This window comes from Pelmatolapia mariae, linkage group LG16_19 (assembly GCF_036321145.2).
Source record: "Pelmatolapia mariae isolate MD_Pm_ZW linkage group LG16_19, Pm_UMD_F_2, whole genome shotgun sequence".
NCBI lineage: Eukaryota > Metazoa > Chordata > Actinopteri > Cichliformes > Cichlidae > Pelmatolapia > Pelmatolapia mariae.
Genome location: NC_086241.1, coordinates 68,683,405 through 68,699,555, shown reverse-complemented (window position 1 = coordinate 68,699,555; position 16,151 = coordinate 68,683,405). Strand labels below are relative to the sequence as shown.

General features: G+C 42.1%; 1 protein-coding gene and 1 pseudogene across 1 annotated transcript; one reads left to right on the top strand and one right to left on the bottom strand.

Annotated features, from left to right (window-relative positions):
• Positions 1 to 1,084: 1,084 nt before the first annotated feature.
• On the bottom strand, positions 1,085 to 2,297 carry LOC134644744 (interferon-inducible GTPase 5-like; annotated as a pseudogene).
• Positions 2,298 to 9,920: 7,623 nt separating this feature from the next.
• On the top strand, positions 9,921 to 16,151 carry LOC134644743 (interferon-inducible GTPase 5-like). The gene is made up of 3 exons (XM_063497784.1): positions 9,921 to 10,485; positions 13,594 to 14,019; positions 14,806 to 16,151. The coding sequence occupies exons 1-3, from the start codon at positions 9,921 to 9,923 to the stop codon at positions 15,015 to 15,017; spliced, it is 1,203 nt and encodes a 400-aa protein (XP_063353854.1). The 3' UTR covers positions 15,018 to 16,151.

The window sequence follows — 16,151 nt, the reverse complement described above, 5'->3', positions numbered from 1 at the left end:
TCTGGCTTATGCTCCTCTCTCTGACTCAGGATACCAAACCATCATTTTGGAAATCACTCTTTTCCTCACGTGCCTGCCCTCCTGCCACCACACTCCATCAAGAACCTCTCAGGTCGGCCTTCCCACACCACTCAGGTCAGCCTGGATTCACATCACCCCTCTCTCATTGCTCTGCAAGTAAGAATAGTTACATAATGTACTTACCAACTTCAGAGCACATTTAAAAACAACAGTTGACCAAAGTGCTTCACAATCAGCTAAAAACAAGAGAAAACAATAGAGAAACAAATATAGATAAATTAGAAACAAATACAGAGAAATTAGAAGACAATGAATTGACAATGTCGTCTCTTAAAGCAGTGAAACCATTAATCAATGAGTCCATGAACAGAAATAATTCTACAACAATTTTAATGGATGAAGAAGAATATCAAACATTCTGCTCCAGCATGTATCAAACAAATGCTGAAAAAATAACTGATGAAAATAATCCTTAATTTCAGGTGAATAACCAACCTTGTTGTATTAGATTTGATTTGAAACAAAATGTAAAAAAAAATATATATATATTAACATTAATTTTAATGTGTATATCAGTACAGTTCATGTCTGCATTATTTATGCTGTAGTTTTACACCATGACCACTAGAGGGCAGCAAACACAATCTACAGTCAACAGTTTCTGTTCCACACACCTCTGCTTATCACATGACATAAAACACTCTGCATACTTTGTATTTATGACGCTGGAAGCTACAACATGATAACAAAGACTAGTTTAATCACAAAGATTAAATCAAAGAAAAGTGGAGATGTTTCAGCAGTAATTATGACCTCAGCCGATCTCTACAAAGCGCTGATGTTAGCAATTAACTCAAAGAAATAGAAAAACAAACCAGAGCAATGATTATGCGGCTCTTCTGCATTGTACACAGTTCATATTTGAAAAATAAGATTACATTTGTTCCTTTATTGATATAATTAAAGGAACGTTTCAGTGTGTAATTTGGTTTTTATTTTTTTAAACCCCAATGTGTGATTCAAACCAAAGTCCTTTCAAACACCCTCTGAGCATCATCAGCGAGCTTTTCAAGGAGCAAATTCAGAACTTTGTAGGTTGTGGTGAAAGAGGAGACCCATGGCTACTGGAATTCCAATAAATGGAATCCACCTTGTTGCTTCCTCTGCTGCAATTAAAGCAACTGTTCCCGCAAGTTGAGCTATCACCTTCAAGAGGAGATCTTTAGTTATTTCTGCTGCAGCCAGTGGTGAAATGATGACAGCACGCAGATCAGCGTAGGGCACACCTGTTCTGGCAGAAAGTCTCTGCAGAGACGGGATATCGAGACCAAACGCAAAAACATATTCTGTGACAGCACCAACCAGCACAGCAGCATCAACAGCAATAGAAAGACCAGGAAGTGGAACAGCTGCTTACAGCTGCAGACAGAGTGGCGTAGTATTTTATTTTGGACTGAAAAGCTTTTCTCTTCTTGATGATGATCTCTGGGTTGATGTTGGGCATGACGAACAGCAGAGTGTCCCTCTTGTTTTTAGGAAGGTCTCTCTCTAAGGTCTGCTGCAAGAGAGAGAAGTCGTACAGGTGGAGCTCAAAGCTGGACACCAGGAACACCTGCGGAGACTCGATGCCTAATCCTCTGAGTCCTGTTTCACAGAAGAAACACACGTTAACATTATATAAATCTATAAAGTGATCAAACTCAGCTCTAAGTGATCAGAAACTCACTGTGAACACAGTCGTCTCTGATTTTTGTAAGAGTCTCCTCTTCAACGAAGTGTCTCTTTCTTCTTTCAGGGCGTAAATTGTCATCAATCTTTGATCGAACAAAGTAGAACTTTTTCTTCATCTTCTGAATCTCCTGAGCGAGTTTCACATCATTTTCTCTGAAGCGAGTGTCTGAGATGATGATGAAGAAGTCAAACTTCTCAAATCCAACAAGCTCCAGGTACTTCTTAGCTGGAAACCTGGTGGTGCCGATTCCAGGAAGATCCCATAAAGTAACACTGGGATACTTTGGATGGGGGTACGGTGTGACCTCTGAGGTGATTTCTGTAACACCAGTGGGAGCAGCTCCCTCATCATCATTGGACAGCCCTCTAAGGGCGTTAACAAAGGTGGATTTTCCAGAACCAGTTTCTCCTGTGATGGCGATATTTAGTGGAATATTATTTTGTTTTTCTAAATATTGTTGAATCCTTGCAGGTGCTGCAGCAGTGTCGTTGTTTTCTCTCACTCCAGGAATTTCTTCTGGATGTGAATCGTTTGGATCCTCCATGCTGACCCTTACACAGAAGAAGAAAACCTTCAACTCAACAAGGAAATGGAAACACAACCATGAAGGACAAAACACACAGGACAAGGGACTATCAAAATAAAACAGGAAATAAGAAACACTGAGACACGAGCTTGACAAGGAAGAGGAAGACTGAACACATGGACAAGATGGAGGAACAGAACAGGAATGAACAACCTCCCATTAAGTCAGTGCACCGATATTATCGTTACCAAATCCTCTAATTATTCTGTTTGGATGTGTTTCAGAAGACTTTGTGCAATGACATGAAAATGTAATTGTTTCATCAATCGTCAAAAGACATGTTCAAATAAAGATGTTTGAACGAAAGCTGTCGTATCGGCTGATCTGCATAAAGGCACTTTGTCTTCTGATGGGAATATTTAGTGGAATATTCACCATTTACACGTAACACGTGTCATTAAAGATCAGTAAAGCATCCCTCCGACAGCCAAACCCAACTGTTCTCTGATTGGATTGGTATATTTGGTCAATGTAATGTCAATCACAATAAGCTGAAAGGAAGAAAAATCAGGTCAAAATTCATACTGTAAGTTGAAACTCACACAAGCAGGAAACTTGAGCGCAGAGTTTCACACGTAGTGTTTTCCTTTGTATCTGAAACCAGACCTTAACAAAAAAAATGTAGCTTGTGTAAATTCTTTTTACAAACACAAATCTTTTTTTACACACACACACACATTCTCATCTAGAGATGCACAAACATAAAAATTTCAGATGTTTTGGTTTACAAGGTTACAAAACTCAGTTCACAACTACATTCTGATTTACAAGTACAAAATATTTATTACCACAATTTGAGCCCATAGTTTCTTTTTGCAGCATAAAAATGACTTGTTTCACAGATCTCATTGAACTGACCAATACTCAGTAAATATCTAAGAAATAGACCGATGACTGGCTGCCCATGGTGCTAATTAAAACATGGATTGATGCTATTGATATCATTGTTCTACATGATATTATTTTCCTTGCTGTGCGTGCGTGTGAATATGTGAGATGCTGTGTTTGCCCATAACATAATGATAATCTAAACTGTGTAGGTCACAGACTTAGTGTTCTGTAAAACACTCGGTAATCTGACGTGACAGTAATCATGTACAGAGTTGGACTCAACCTGAATTTATATCCAGTAAAACATTTTGTGTCATGAATTCTTCTGGCAGCATTAATATAATAATTAAATGCAATGTGAGGAAGTGGTGTTAACCTTTACAAACCTGTACTGGGCTGTATCATTAGGTCCACAACTGTAATGTCCAAAATAAATGCGCAATAATATTCAAGGTGCTGCCAGCTTGACTGTGTCTTCACAGTTGAGGGCTCACATTGAGCTCTTTTTTTTTTAAAAACTTTCATAAGTCTTATGAGACTGCTGATGAAGCAGTGGCTCTGAATTCTCATTAATTTGGTAAAGCATTTCCATGAACATGCACCATCCTCAGGAGAGAAGCTTCTTTGCAGAGAGCATCCTCAATAACAGTTTCTCACCACTGCGGCACAGGAGAGACTTTGTGTTTTTTCATCTTCCCAAAGTTCTGTTTAAAGATCTCTCTCCTGCAGATGGTGCAGTTTGTCAGTGAGTTCAGCTCACCTCTGAGCACGTGATTTCTTGTACATCAGCTGTTTTACAGGTATTGCTGTGGTCCATATAAAAGAATGTGTCATATTCTGCTAACACGCAACATGTTTTTCTTTTTCAACATTAAAGTAATTCAGTAATAACAGCACGACTGAATTGTTTTTATCCCCCCTGATCTCAGTAACTGCATCACTCACACATTCAGCGTTTTAACCAGTTTCACTTTTAATTCTTTGAAGGGGCGTGGCTAAAGGACAAACATAGGTGGGGTGACAGAGTTCGAAACAGGAGCAGAGGCTAAGACTGTACTGTGTGCAGAACGACCTCCAACCTGTCATCACTCCATCACAGCACGCAGAAAAACTCCATCATTTGGTGAGTGTTTCTCAGTTTGTCTCTGTGCAAAATTAAATTAAATTTGATTCATTTACTTTGGTTACAGTCTCCATCTGTTCTTAATCTGAACACATGGATATTAGGTGGGAAGATTTTTCTTTATATGAACACACATTAGACATGTTTATGGACATCTTTCACAAAAAAGTGAGAGTAAAGTGGCAGATTGCAGGCAGAAGCAGCACAGGAGTGAGAGTTCAGGGAGCCACCGCTTCATCTACAATCACATTAGAAATAAAAAAAAAAAAAAAGAGCTCACTGGTAAGTTACAAATTCATTGTGCAGGAAACGAAAATTAAAATGTGGTGATAGAGCCAGGTACTGATGTTTGTCACAACTTAAACTGGCTGTAGGCTATGGGACTTGGCCACAGGTGGCGCCAGCTGTTATTGCAGGTCACAGAAACAAACTGTTAACATGATTGCTAGAGTCAGTTGATGGAGGTCTTAGGTCTGATATGGGCTCACCTGTCTGCACCTCTCTGGACATCTCCTTATGTGGAGATGACCCTTTTGCAAGCAACACTTCCGTTACCATGGCAACCAACTCTTGTCCTCCAGTCAGCCCTGTGGTAGTGTTCGTTTTCTTTTCTTAAGAAATCCAGGAGAGTGACTGTCTTTTAAAAGATTTAATTCATTTCAGCAGTTGAAATTACAAGTTGGAGTACGCTGTACTTCAATGTGAATGTTATGGAATTTTCCTAATAAGTAAAGTCTGCAACACAATCAGCTGTGGCCAAGCTATTTATTACTGCATGCATATAGGAGCGCGAACACACACATCAAAGCATCATAGGTCTAAGTTATGAGCGCTCTGCCCGTGGGGCATCTCAGTCCCTTTTTTATACCCTCACACATAACAGAGAGAGAGAGAGAGAGAGAGAGAGAGACGCGCTGTGGTCTGTCCCACAAGGGGGGAGAGAATTTTAAATCTACTGTATGCTAATGTCAAGGACACAGACCACAACACCCTACGCTATATGCCTATTATTAAGAGGGAGTCTGTGACCACTAGGAGTATTAGGACCTGGTTGGAGGAGGCTTTAGCAGAACTACGGGGCTGTTTTGAGGGTACAGGCTGGGAGACACTGAACCTTACCCTGAGGACATCAACGGGCCTACTGAGTGTATCACCGGCTACATAACCTTCTGCACCAACTCTATTTTCCCAGCTCAGACTGTCCATTGTCACCCAATTAAGGACAATAAAGCACTCCTGAATGGTGAGAAGAGGGCATTCAGAGTGAGCAATGTAGGTAGATTAAGTTACAATGGTTCAGGCCTCATTGAAGGGCAAGATCAGAGAGGCTTAGGACAATTACAGGAGAAAGTTGGAGTGGAAAGTCCAGCAGAACAGTGAAGAGTGGAGTGGCATGAAGACAATCACTGGATTCAGGCCATCCAACAGCAGAGGAGCTGGGAGGACAGAGCTAATGAGTTGAATGTGTTTTTTAAAAGATTCAACCCTGCAGGGAATGCTCACCTCCCTACTGACTCACCTGTAGTCAATCCAGGGATTAAATGTGAACATTATGGAAGACTATAAATACCTTGGAGTACACATAGATAATAAACTGGACTGGGTTAAAAGCACCACTGCACTCTGCAGGAAGAGCCAGAGTCTATATTTTCTGAGGCTGCTGAGGTCTTTGGACGATGCTCAGGATTTTCTAAGAGACTGTTGGCCGTTTATCAATGCCCAAGTAAGTACTCGCGTTCTCGGTGAGTACGTACTCGCCGAGAACGCACGGGAGTACGTACCCGCCGAGAACGCGAGCACGGACTCGCGATATGTACAATTGGAACACCTGCGTACGTGATGATGTCACAGGTCCGGAGTTTTTACTGCCGTCCCCTCTTAATTTTACTGTGAGTAACATGTTATGAAGCTTAACTTTAATCACAGCCAAACCGGTTTACTCAGGAACAAATAAAACACTGAAATAAACCAAACATTAACATTTAGAAGTGATCTAAGTGACTTATATATCATTGTTAACCTCAGTAGTGAAACCTCTATTAATAAAAATAGTGTACATGTACATACGTATACATACCTTAATAAAAACAAGCAGGTGAGATGTTAGAACGCTTTTATTTCTATTCTAGTGGACACTCAATACTATAGACAGCTGCTGGAGTTTCTTTAACCTGAGTAGTGAGAAGTCCGCGAGCGGTGGGGGGGGGGGTTTGAAAACGATGTGCCGGGAGTCTGCTGTTGAGTTTTGGACGAAATGCATTCTGGGATATTTAGCTGTCCCAAGTCTACACCGATGCATGCTCGATAAAACGGGCGGATCGAGAACACATCCGGGACTTTTTCGCGTTCTCGGCTTGATGCGTACTTCGAATTGGAACAGTACTTGGTCTCCGACTGATGACGTATCACGAGTACACGAGATCGCAAGTACGCACAAGTACGCATATTGATAAACGCCCGTTGTGTCCAGTGCCATCCTCTATGCTGTTGCATGCTGGGGCAGCAGGTTGAGTCGCATATACCAACAGACTCTTGATATTTATAACTGAGCGATTTGTATATATCAGAGCTTATGTTTTGTAAACTTTGTAATATACTGTATTATTTAATTAGCTCAGTCTGTTACTGTCTTGGAGCCACAATAACCCACATAACGTCCTTAGGGATTCTGATTCTGAGTACGCTGACAATGATGCTAACAAATTCAAGCTGATTTACATAAAAATAAATAAATTCCCCTCTCCCCCCTGCGGGTGGTCTATCCTTCAACCTTGGGTCCTCTACCAGAGGCCTGGGAGCTTGAGTGTCCTGTGCAGTACTTTAGCTGTTCCTAGGACTCTTCTGGACATAGATCTCCAGTGTTGTTCCTGGGATTTGCTGGAGCCACTTGCCTAGTTTGGGAATTACTGCACCTAGTGGTCCGATTATCACTTGGACCACTGTTACCTTCACTTTCCACATCTTCTCAAGCTCTTCTCTGAGCCCTTGGTATTTCTCAAGCTTCTTATGTTCCTCCTTCCTGACGTTGCTGTCATTAAGAACCGCTACATTGATCACTACGGCGGTCTTCTTCTGTTTGTCTACCACCACTATGTCCGGTTGGTTAGCCACCACCATTTTGTCCGTCTGTATCTGGAAGTCCCACAGGATCTTAGCCTGGTCATTCTCCACCACCCTAGGGGGCTCTCCCACCTTGACTTCGGGACTTCAAGGCCTTACTCGGCACAGATGTTTCTGTATACTATGCGCCAGGCCCCGACATGGTTCACGTCTACTGGCTGAAGAAGCTGACAGCACTCCACGAGCGTCTGGCAGCACAAATGAACCAGCTGCTAGTGACAAGAGACACCCAGAATGGCTAACCGAAGGTCGGGCAGTCCTGATCCTCAAGGACCACCAGAGGGGACCAGTCCCCTCCAACTACTGACCAATAACCTGCCTCAGCACCATGTGGAAACTGCTGTCAGGCATCATAGCAGCTAAGATGAACAGGCACATGGCTCAATACATGAGTGGGCCACACAAAGGGATGGGCAAGAATACCAGAGGCGCAAAACACCAGCTACTGGTAGACCGAGCAGTCAGCCGAGACTGCAAGACCAGACTGACCAACCTGTGCACAGCCTGGATTGATTACAAGAAGGCCTATGACTCAGTGCCCCACAGCTGGATACTGGAATGCATAGAATTGTACAAGATCAACAGGACCCTAAGAGCCTTCATCAGGAACTCAATGGGGATGTGGCATACAACACTAGAGGCCAACTCCAAGCCCATAGCATAAGTCACCATCAAGTGCGGGATCTACCAAGGAGATGCTCTGTCCCCACTGCTGTTCTGCATAGGCCTGAACCCCCTCAGTGAGATCATTAACAAGACTGGCTACCGATACCGACTACGGAACGGAGCGGTTGTCAGCCACCTCCTGTACATGGATGACATCAAGCTGTATGCCAAGAGTGAACAAAACATCGATTCACTGATCCACACCACCAGGCTATACAGCAATGACTTCGGGATGTCATTCGGGCTGGAGAACTGTAGTCGGATGATAACGAAGAGAGGGAAGGTAGTCAGAACTGAGGGGACAGAACTACCAGAAGGCAACATTGCAGACATAGAGGACAGTTACAAGTACCTGGGGATCCCACAGGCAAATGGGAACCATGAAGAGGCCGCTAGAAAAGCTGCAACCACCAAGTACCTACAGAGGGTCAGGCAAGTCCTGAGGAGTCAGCTGAACGGTAAGAACAAGATCCGGGCCATCAACACCTACGCCCTGCCCGTGATCAGGTACCCTGCTGGGGTAATAAACAAGTCCAGCACCCTGAGGCTGTACGCTAAGCGGAAGGAAGGAGGCCAGGGACTGGTGAGTGTCAGCACCACAGTCCAGGATGAGACAACAAATACACGAATACATTGGGAAGATGGCCCCAACTGACTGCGTGCTCAGTGAATACCTCAGGCAGCAGAAACCCAAGAATGAGGAGGAAGAGGAGGCACCATCATGGAAGGACAGGCCCCTGCAGGATGTGTACCACCGGCAGATAGCGGAGGTGGCTGATATCCAGAAATCCTACAGGTGGCTGGACAAAGCTGGACTGAAAGACAGCACAGAGGCACTAATCATGGCAGCACAGGAACAAGCTCTGAGCACAAGATCCATAGAGGCTGGGGTCTATCAGACCAGGCAAGACCCCAGGTGCAGGCTGTGTAAAGATGCCCCTGAGACAATCCAGCACATAACAGCAGGGTGCAAGATGCTAGCAGGCAGGGCATACATGGAACGCCATAACCAAGTGGCCGGCATAGTGTACAGAAACATCTGTGCCGAGTATAACCTGGAAGTCCCGAGGTCAAAATGGGAGACGCCCCCAAGGGTGATGGAGAATGACCGAGCTAAGATCCTGTGGGACTTCCAGATACAAGGACAAAATGGTGGTGGCTAACCAACCGGACATAGTGGTGGTAGACAAACAGAAGAAGACCGCCGTAGTGATCGATGTAGCGGTTCCCAATGACAGCAATATCAGAAAGAAGGAACACGAGAAGCTTGAGAAATACCAAGGGCTCAGAGAAGAGCTCGAGAGGATGTGGAGGGTGAAGGTAACGGTGGCCCCCGTGGTAATCGGAGCACTAGGTGCAGTGACTCCCAAGCTAGGCGAGTGGCTCCAGCAGATCCCGGGAACAACATCGGAGATCTATGTCCAGAAGAGCGCAGTCCTGGGAACAGCTAAGATACTGCACAGGACCCTCAAGCTCCCAGGCCTCTGGTAGAGGACCCGAGCTTGAAGGATAAACCGCCCGCAGGGGCGAGATGGGTGTTTTTTTTACGTGTGTGTGTGTATATATACATATGTGTATGTGTATGTGTATATATGTGTATGTGTATGTGTATATATGTGTATGTGTATGTGTATATATGTGTATGTGTATGTGTATATGTGTGTGTGTATATATACATGTGTGTGTATATATACATGTGTGTGTATATATACATGTGTGTGTGCGTGTGTACTCTACACACGCACAAACACATATACACACACACACTGAAGGATCATATACACACCTTGTAGTTGCAGATAATACAGTGATTTTTATACTTTTTCTTTTTGTACTTAAAGATGAGCATGCAGGATCCAAATGATTCGTTTCCAGAGGAAATTGCTGCCATTAAAGAAGACCTGGAAAACAACGACACTGCTGCAGCAGCTGCAAAGATTCAAGAATATTTAGAAAGACAAAATAATGTTCCACTAAATATCGCCATCACAGGGGAGTCTGGAGCTGGTAAATCCACCTTTATTAATGCTTTCAGAGGGCTGTCCAATGATGATGAGGGAGCTGCTCCTAATGGTGTTACAGAAACCACCATGGAGGTTATAGAATACCCCCATCCAAACTACCCCAATGTTAAATTCTGGGATCTTCCTGGGATCGGCACCACCAACTTTCCAGCTAAGAAGTACCTGAAGCTTGTTGGATTTGAGAAGTTTGACTTCTTCATCATCATCTCAGACACTCGCTTCAGAGAAAATGACGTGAACCTCGCTCAGGAGATTCAGAAGATGAAGAAAAAGTTCTACTTTGTTCGCTCAAAGATTGACAACGATATAAATGCTGAGAGAAGAAAGAAAGACTTCAATCCAGAGATGGCTCTCATAAAAATGAAGGAAGACTGTATTGGAGGTGAGTGTCGTATGAAATCCTTTATCACTAAGTGAGATTAATTTGTTTATCCATCATCCCATACTCTGCACTGCAGAAAAAAACTCAAAGAGATTCCAATGCACAATCGACTCTGGTAACAATCATGTGAGTTTCCATTCTTAATAGTTTCTGTGGTAAAAAGTGTTACTCCTCACAAACAAAAGCAAAAGCTCTTTTTCAAAGTTTGTTTTCTGTATTAACATTGAACACCATCCAGAGGCGATTCTAGGATCAGAGCTTTGGGGGTGCTGAGCACCCAGAGAGCTGCCCAGCCAGGCAAGATAAACTTTACATGTCACGATGAGACTTCTTCCCTGTCTCTGTGAGTCCATGCATCCTTAAATGTCTCCAGTTGTCCCAAGTTCCCTCTGACTGTCTCCTTGGTGCATTTAAACCCCTGTTCCTCCCTGTCCTCATCTTCTGTTGTCTTCATCTCCGCTATCAGTCATCATAATTTTACCATCTCTGTGCAAGTCTGCAAATTTCTTTATTAAATCATAAGATTCTTAAATTCATCAAGTCTCTCTCTGCCTGGGTCCTCGTCACAAAACATGACATCACCGTTTTGTACATTTTAACACAACCCCCACATTTGTGAAAGAAAAGCAAAACACTTTTTTGAGAAGTCTGTAACAAAACCATCAAATCTGATAAAGGTCATTTAAATGATGCTCATAGTGAGTAAGAAGTAAACTGAGTGCATGTTTTGGACAGAGATTCACTTTTAATGTGTATGTATAATATAATACAGATACATAAAAAACACTCCCAAAACAGAATAAATTATTACAAAATATTAATAAAAAACTATAAAAATGGAGGCAACTTTGCCTGTGGTAGAATGTATACAATGTGTGAAAAAATCTTTACTGCAGATACTAATTTAACTAATTTAATAATACTAATTTTGTGTTGTAAGATTTATGAGTTTCATGCTTTCATAGTGGTACTTGGGAGAGCTTGACATTTTTCTCAGGTGGCACACACTGTAAAAAGTTTGAGAAACACTGATAAGTGTTTCTCTGCCGCATAAGTCTGTATGTGGCAGTCATACAGACAACTGGACGGTCCAAAAGTTGGCCTACCTATTACTGGCTGAGGTTTTAGTAGAGTTGTTGCTGAACCACATAAAAATATATCATTAATTTTAATCTCCCCAATCAATGATAATGTTATGTTGGAATGTTGTTAAAGAGGGTCAAAAATGTTTCAACCCAGTTTGTTTTGCAGATTCTGTATAGCAGCTTTAATATAGGGAGGACACAGCTTCCAGACTGTATGAGTAAAATCAGGTTTTTTCTCTTCGTCAGTTTAACAGTTTCTGTTCTGCCTGTCACTGTTCCCTGTCTGTTTTCTTACCTGGTTCTTCCTGACCTTGTACTTTCTCCTCACGTTCCCCTCTTTCCTCTCTCCCTCTTTGGACCGACAATCATACACAAATAGATTGTATTCAATTAGATGAAAAAATTACATTAATATGAAAAAAATTTATTAAGATCACTAATAAAAAGTCCTCTCTCAGTGTACTTTCAACCAAAAGGCAAATAACCAAACCACATGAACATCTAATAAAAGACATAAAATATTGAAACACTGATCCAACATTATCCTTTATTGATGGATCATTTGATTTTACACTTTTACCTGTATGCGGCTCCTGTTTTTGAAAAAACTTCCTCATATCCATTATGAACCTGGCTGTCTCTCTGCACACAAACACACACACACAACAGGAGTTATAAGGTTAATGGGCATCCAGTCAGTTAGCTAGTTAGTATCCATTTCAAACAGGACAGTGGTAACAGCAGCAGGCTACGGACAATTTTAAGTTTTTGATTTTAAATAGGCTGTATACATTTCAATGGGAGCAACAGGACGGTCAAATGTCGTTGATTTTACTACAGAGTAGGACGGATTGTAGGGTAGCAAACATCGTTGGAAAACACGTTTTCAACACTGCAGGTTACCTGGTGTAATGTTTTTCAGCTAAAAAGAAACATGACTCCTATCTAACTACATAAAGAGTAACTGAAGGTTAAATGCTGCTAATATGTCCTGTTTTAATCCAGGCACTTACACCTCCGCTCCGCTGCGTCTCAGCTACCATCGCTGTGGCAGCAACGACCCTACAGCCAGAGTGGGGGCGAGCTGGAACAAACCATTGTGGGAGGGGGGAGGGGTTCTCTATACTTTTGTTGTTAAAATGTTACGTCTCAACCAAGTACTGTATGCTTTTTATATTTTTAGTAGTGTGTCACACAAACAGCAAATATTGTCAAAAAAAAGTAAGAAATCTTTGGGGGTGCTTTGATTCATTTTGGGGGTGCTTCAGCACCCCCAAAAATGGGCTAAAATCGCCCCTGACACCATCCAACAGATTACAATATTAAACTAAAAATCACAACTGAATTTGGCATGGTTTGCATCGTAATCTACAGCCTCTGTGTCTCATTTCTAACATCTGAACTTTGTGATTGGGTTCTTGTTTCACTCAGCCACAGTGAGGTTGTTAAGAGATTTTTACATTTACTTACTTTGATAACCTTTATTTTGCTTAAGTATAATTTCTTGTGAGAACATGATGTGCCTGCAACCTACAGATTAAGGAACAGAAGCATTTGTAAGGAGGTTACAAAGTCACACACGCTCAGGCAGAGACAGTTCCAACCTGAAGCTGATATGACAAAAGATACTAGTTCCTCTTGTCTTATGGATAACGGCCACTCATGCGATAACCATATCTAGAGATGTTTTTCTATTACGTATGCTCCACCTAGAGATGCTGTGTAATCTATTCTCTGCTATAAAATAAAGAACGGACTGAGGCTCTGTGGGACTTGCTTGTGTCTTGCCACGCAGTAAGCCTCGCCCATGTACATGCCATAACTTGAGTTTGTGTTTCTTGCTTCTCTAAGGTTTTTTCCTTTGACAGAGGTGTGCTGGATCATTTGTTCAATGTTTAATTTTGCAAACTGAATATTAAAGTCACATGGTACAGGTGCTAGCTCTTTTTTCCTCTACATGGTTTAATCTTACTGATTCTCAATCACAAACTCTGAATCTTGTTGTATCTCTTTAATAACTCAGGTCTTCAGAAACAAGGCGTGAAGTCTCCACAGGTGTTCCTGGTGTCCAGCTTTGAGCTCCACCTGTACGATTTCTCTCTCTTACATCAGACCTTAGAGAGAGACCTTCCTGCACACCAGAGAGATGCTCTGCTGTTTGCCATGCCCAACATCAACCTGGAGATCATCAACAAGAAGAAAGAAGCTTTTCAGTCTAAAATAAAATACTGGGCTACTCTGTCTGCAGCTGCAGCAGGGGTTCCAGTTCCTGGACTTTCCATTTGTGTGGACCTGTCCATGATGGTTAATGTAGCCGTAGATTACGTAGCTGGATTTGGGCTTGATAAGCCATCACTAGAGAGACTTTCTGCCAGCTCAGGTGTGCCCTACACTGAGCTGCTTGAGGTCCTCAAGTCACCACTGGCTGCAGTAAAAATAACCAAAGTGTATAAAAGGCTCTGGGATTTTATGTCTATGTTCTGCAATATTGTGTGGGGTGGAGCCGTAGGAAATGACGTAGGCAGAAGCTGGGGGGGTAGTGCGCTGCTGCTCGAGAAGGGGAGATTGTTTTCCGTGTTAGTTCTGTTTACCTCGTAAGCTGTGTTCCTGGTTGCCATCCTTCACGGTGATGCTCCGAGTGTTAAGTTCATGACTGGAAGTAAGTGTCCTTAAAGAGGTTTATTTTCCGATCCTGATGTTCGCCGCGGCTTTAGTTACTTTCTACCGCGTTATAGCAGCAAGTTTTCATCTCGTGACTAGAGGCATGCGCCGCTGGCCGCCGCCATTATGTAGTAATTTTATTCGGCCACACGATGGCGCCAAAGTCCTTATGTTCACAGTTGGAGTGGATGTTTCAGCTATGTATGGCATTCTCACTGTTAATTGTGTCCTTTCTGTGTTTGGAGCAAGAGATGTAAGATTGGCATAGTTCAAATCATATATGTTATGTTATGTGTATATTCAGATGGATGTGTTGGTTTATTTCATTTACTACTTTATGTTTATCTTAGTGAAGCTGTTTCTGTATATATTTATATACTCATGGCAATTTGTTTGTTACTACAGACTGCTGGCAACACTGAGCATCTAGGTGACAATAAAACAGCTGGCGGTGACAATCTAGCAAAGTGGAAGCCTGTTGTCCTCCTTCCTGTAGCCTGACCGATACACCATCTTGTTAACTGCTGAACCTAAAAGAACTAGCCCTCACCAAGTACTCCTCAATACAAAGATCTCCTCCTGAAGCTGTTGACCCAACTGACCAGCACAGCTGCACTCATGGCACTAGAGGAAGGATCCAGGTGGATTCCATTAATAGGAATCCCTCTGGCTGCAGGCCTCTCCTTCACCACAACCTACAGAGCTCTGAATTATTTCCTCACTGAGCTCGCTGATGATGCTCAGAGGGTGTTTAAAAGGGCTGTTGGTCTGAACACCTCAGTCTGATATTATAAATGGCAACTTCTTTAATGACACTTAAAACTAGTTTAAGCCAAAAAACAAGGTCTTGATCTTTTTCAAAGTAGACTGAATTAAATTCTCCTGACATGGATCGCTTAAATTATAACCGAGGCTTGTAGTATAGAGTAGTTCCTCTGATCAGAGCAGAAACAACAGCTTAACTTCTCCCAGCTTCTCACACTCAAACTTTCCATCACATCAACACAGGAACTATTGTGATCTTATTATTCAGACATGAACTGTGTATAATGTAGAAGAGCTGCTGAATCATTGCAATGATGCGTTTCTTTGTTCTTTGTGTTGTTGTTATTGTCAGCACTAGAGTGTGATGAGACAGATTGTTTTGTTATCACATCATAGCATCCAGCAGAATAAATACCAGCTATTAAAGAGTGTTTGATGTAATGTGATGAGCAGAGGTGTGTAGAACAGAAACTGCTCTGTGGTGTTTGAGTCCTGATGATTGTAGATTGTGATGAGTGTTCACTGCCCTCCAGCGGTCACAGTGAGGAACTACAACACAAATAATACAGATATGACTGCATGTTCATCAACGTTATTCCTGCTTGCTTATAATAAATAATGTTATTGATAAAGATATTAACATTAATTGTTATTAGTAGTAGTATTTTATTTTGATGAAACAATAGATTCCACTGCACCAAACAATACATTGTAATGAGTATTATCTTGGGTGGACAGAATATTAGAAACACTGGTTTGACTCTGATCGTTCTTACCTACAAAAGACTTGAGCTTTTTCTGTCCTAATGTAGCAAAATAAAACATAAAGTCTGCTGCTGCAATTAATTGTTATTTTCTTTCAAAGCTAATTGGTTCTTAGATATTTGGTCTATAGACAAATTAAGAAGCAGTGGAAGAATCTCTGGTTTTCGCTCATTAAATTGCAGAAGAATTTGTCCAAAGGGTCATCAATAAATGCACTCATACTTTCACCCAACACGTTCTCATCACAACACTTAACAAACCAACACTGTGACAAATCGTCGGTATGTTACAGGCATGAGAGCGGGTTGGAATGAATCTATAAATGTAAGGTGAGGGTTAAGGTCGGGGGTGGATGTAGAAGGGTGACATGTTCCACCCTAAAATGATCTC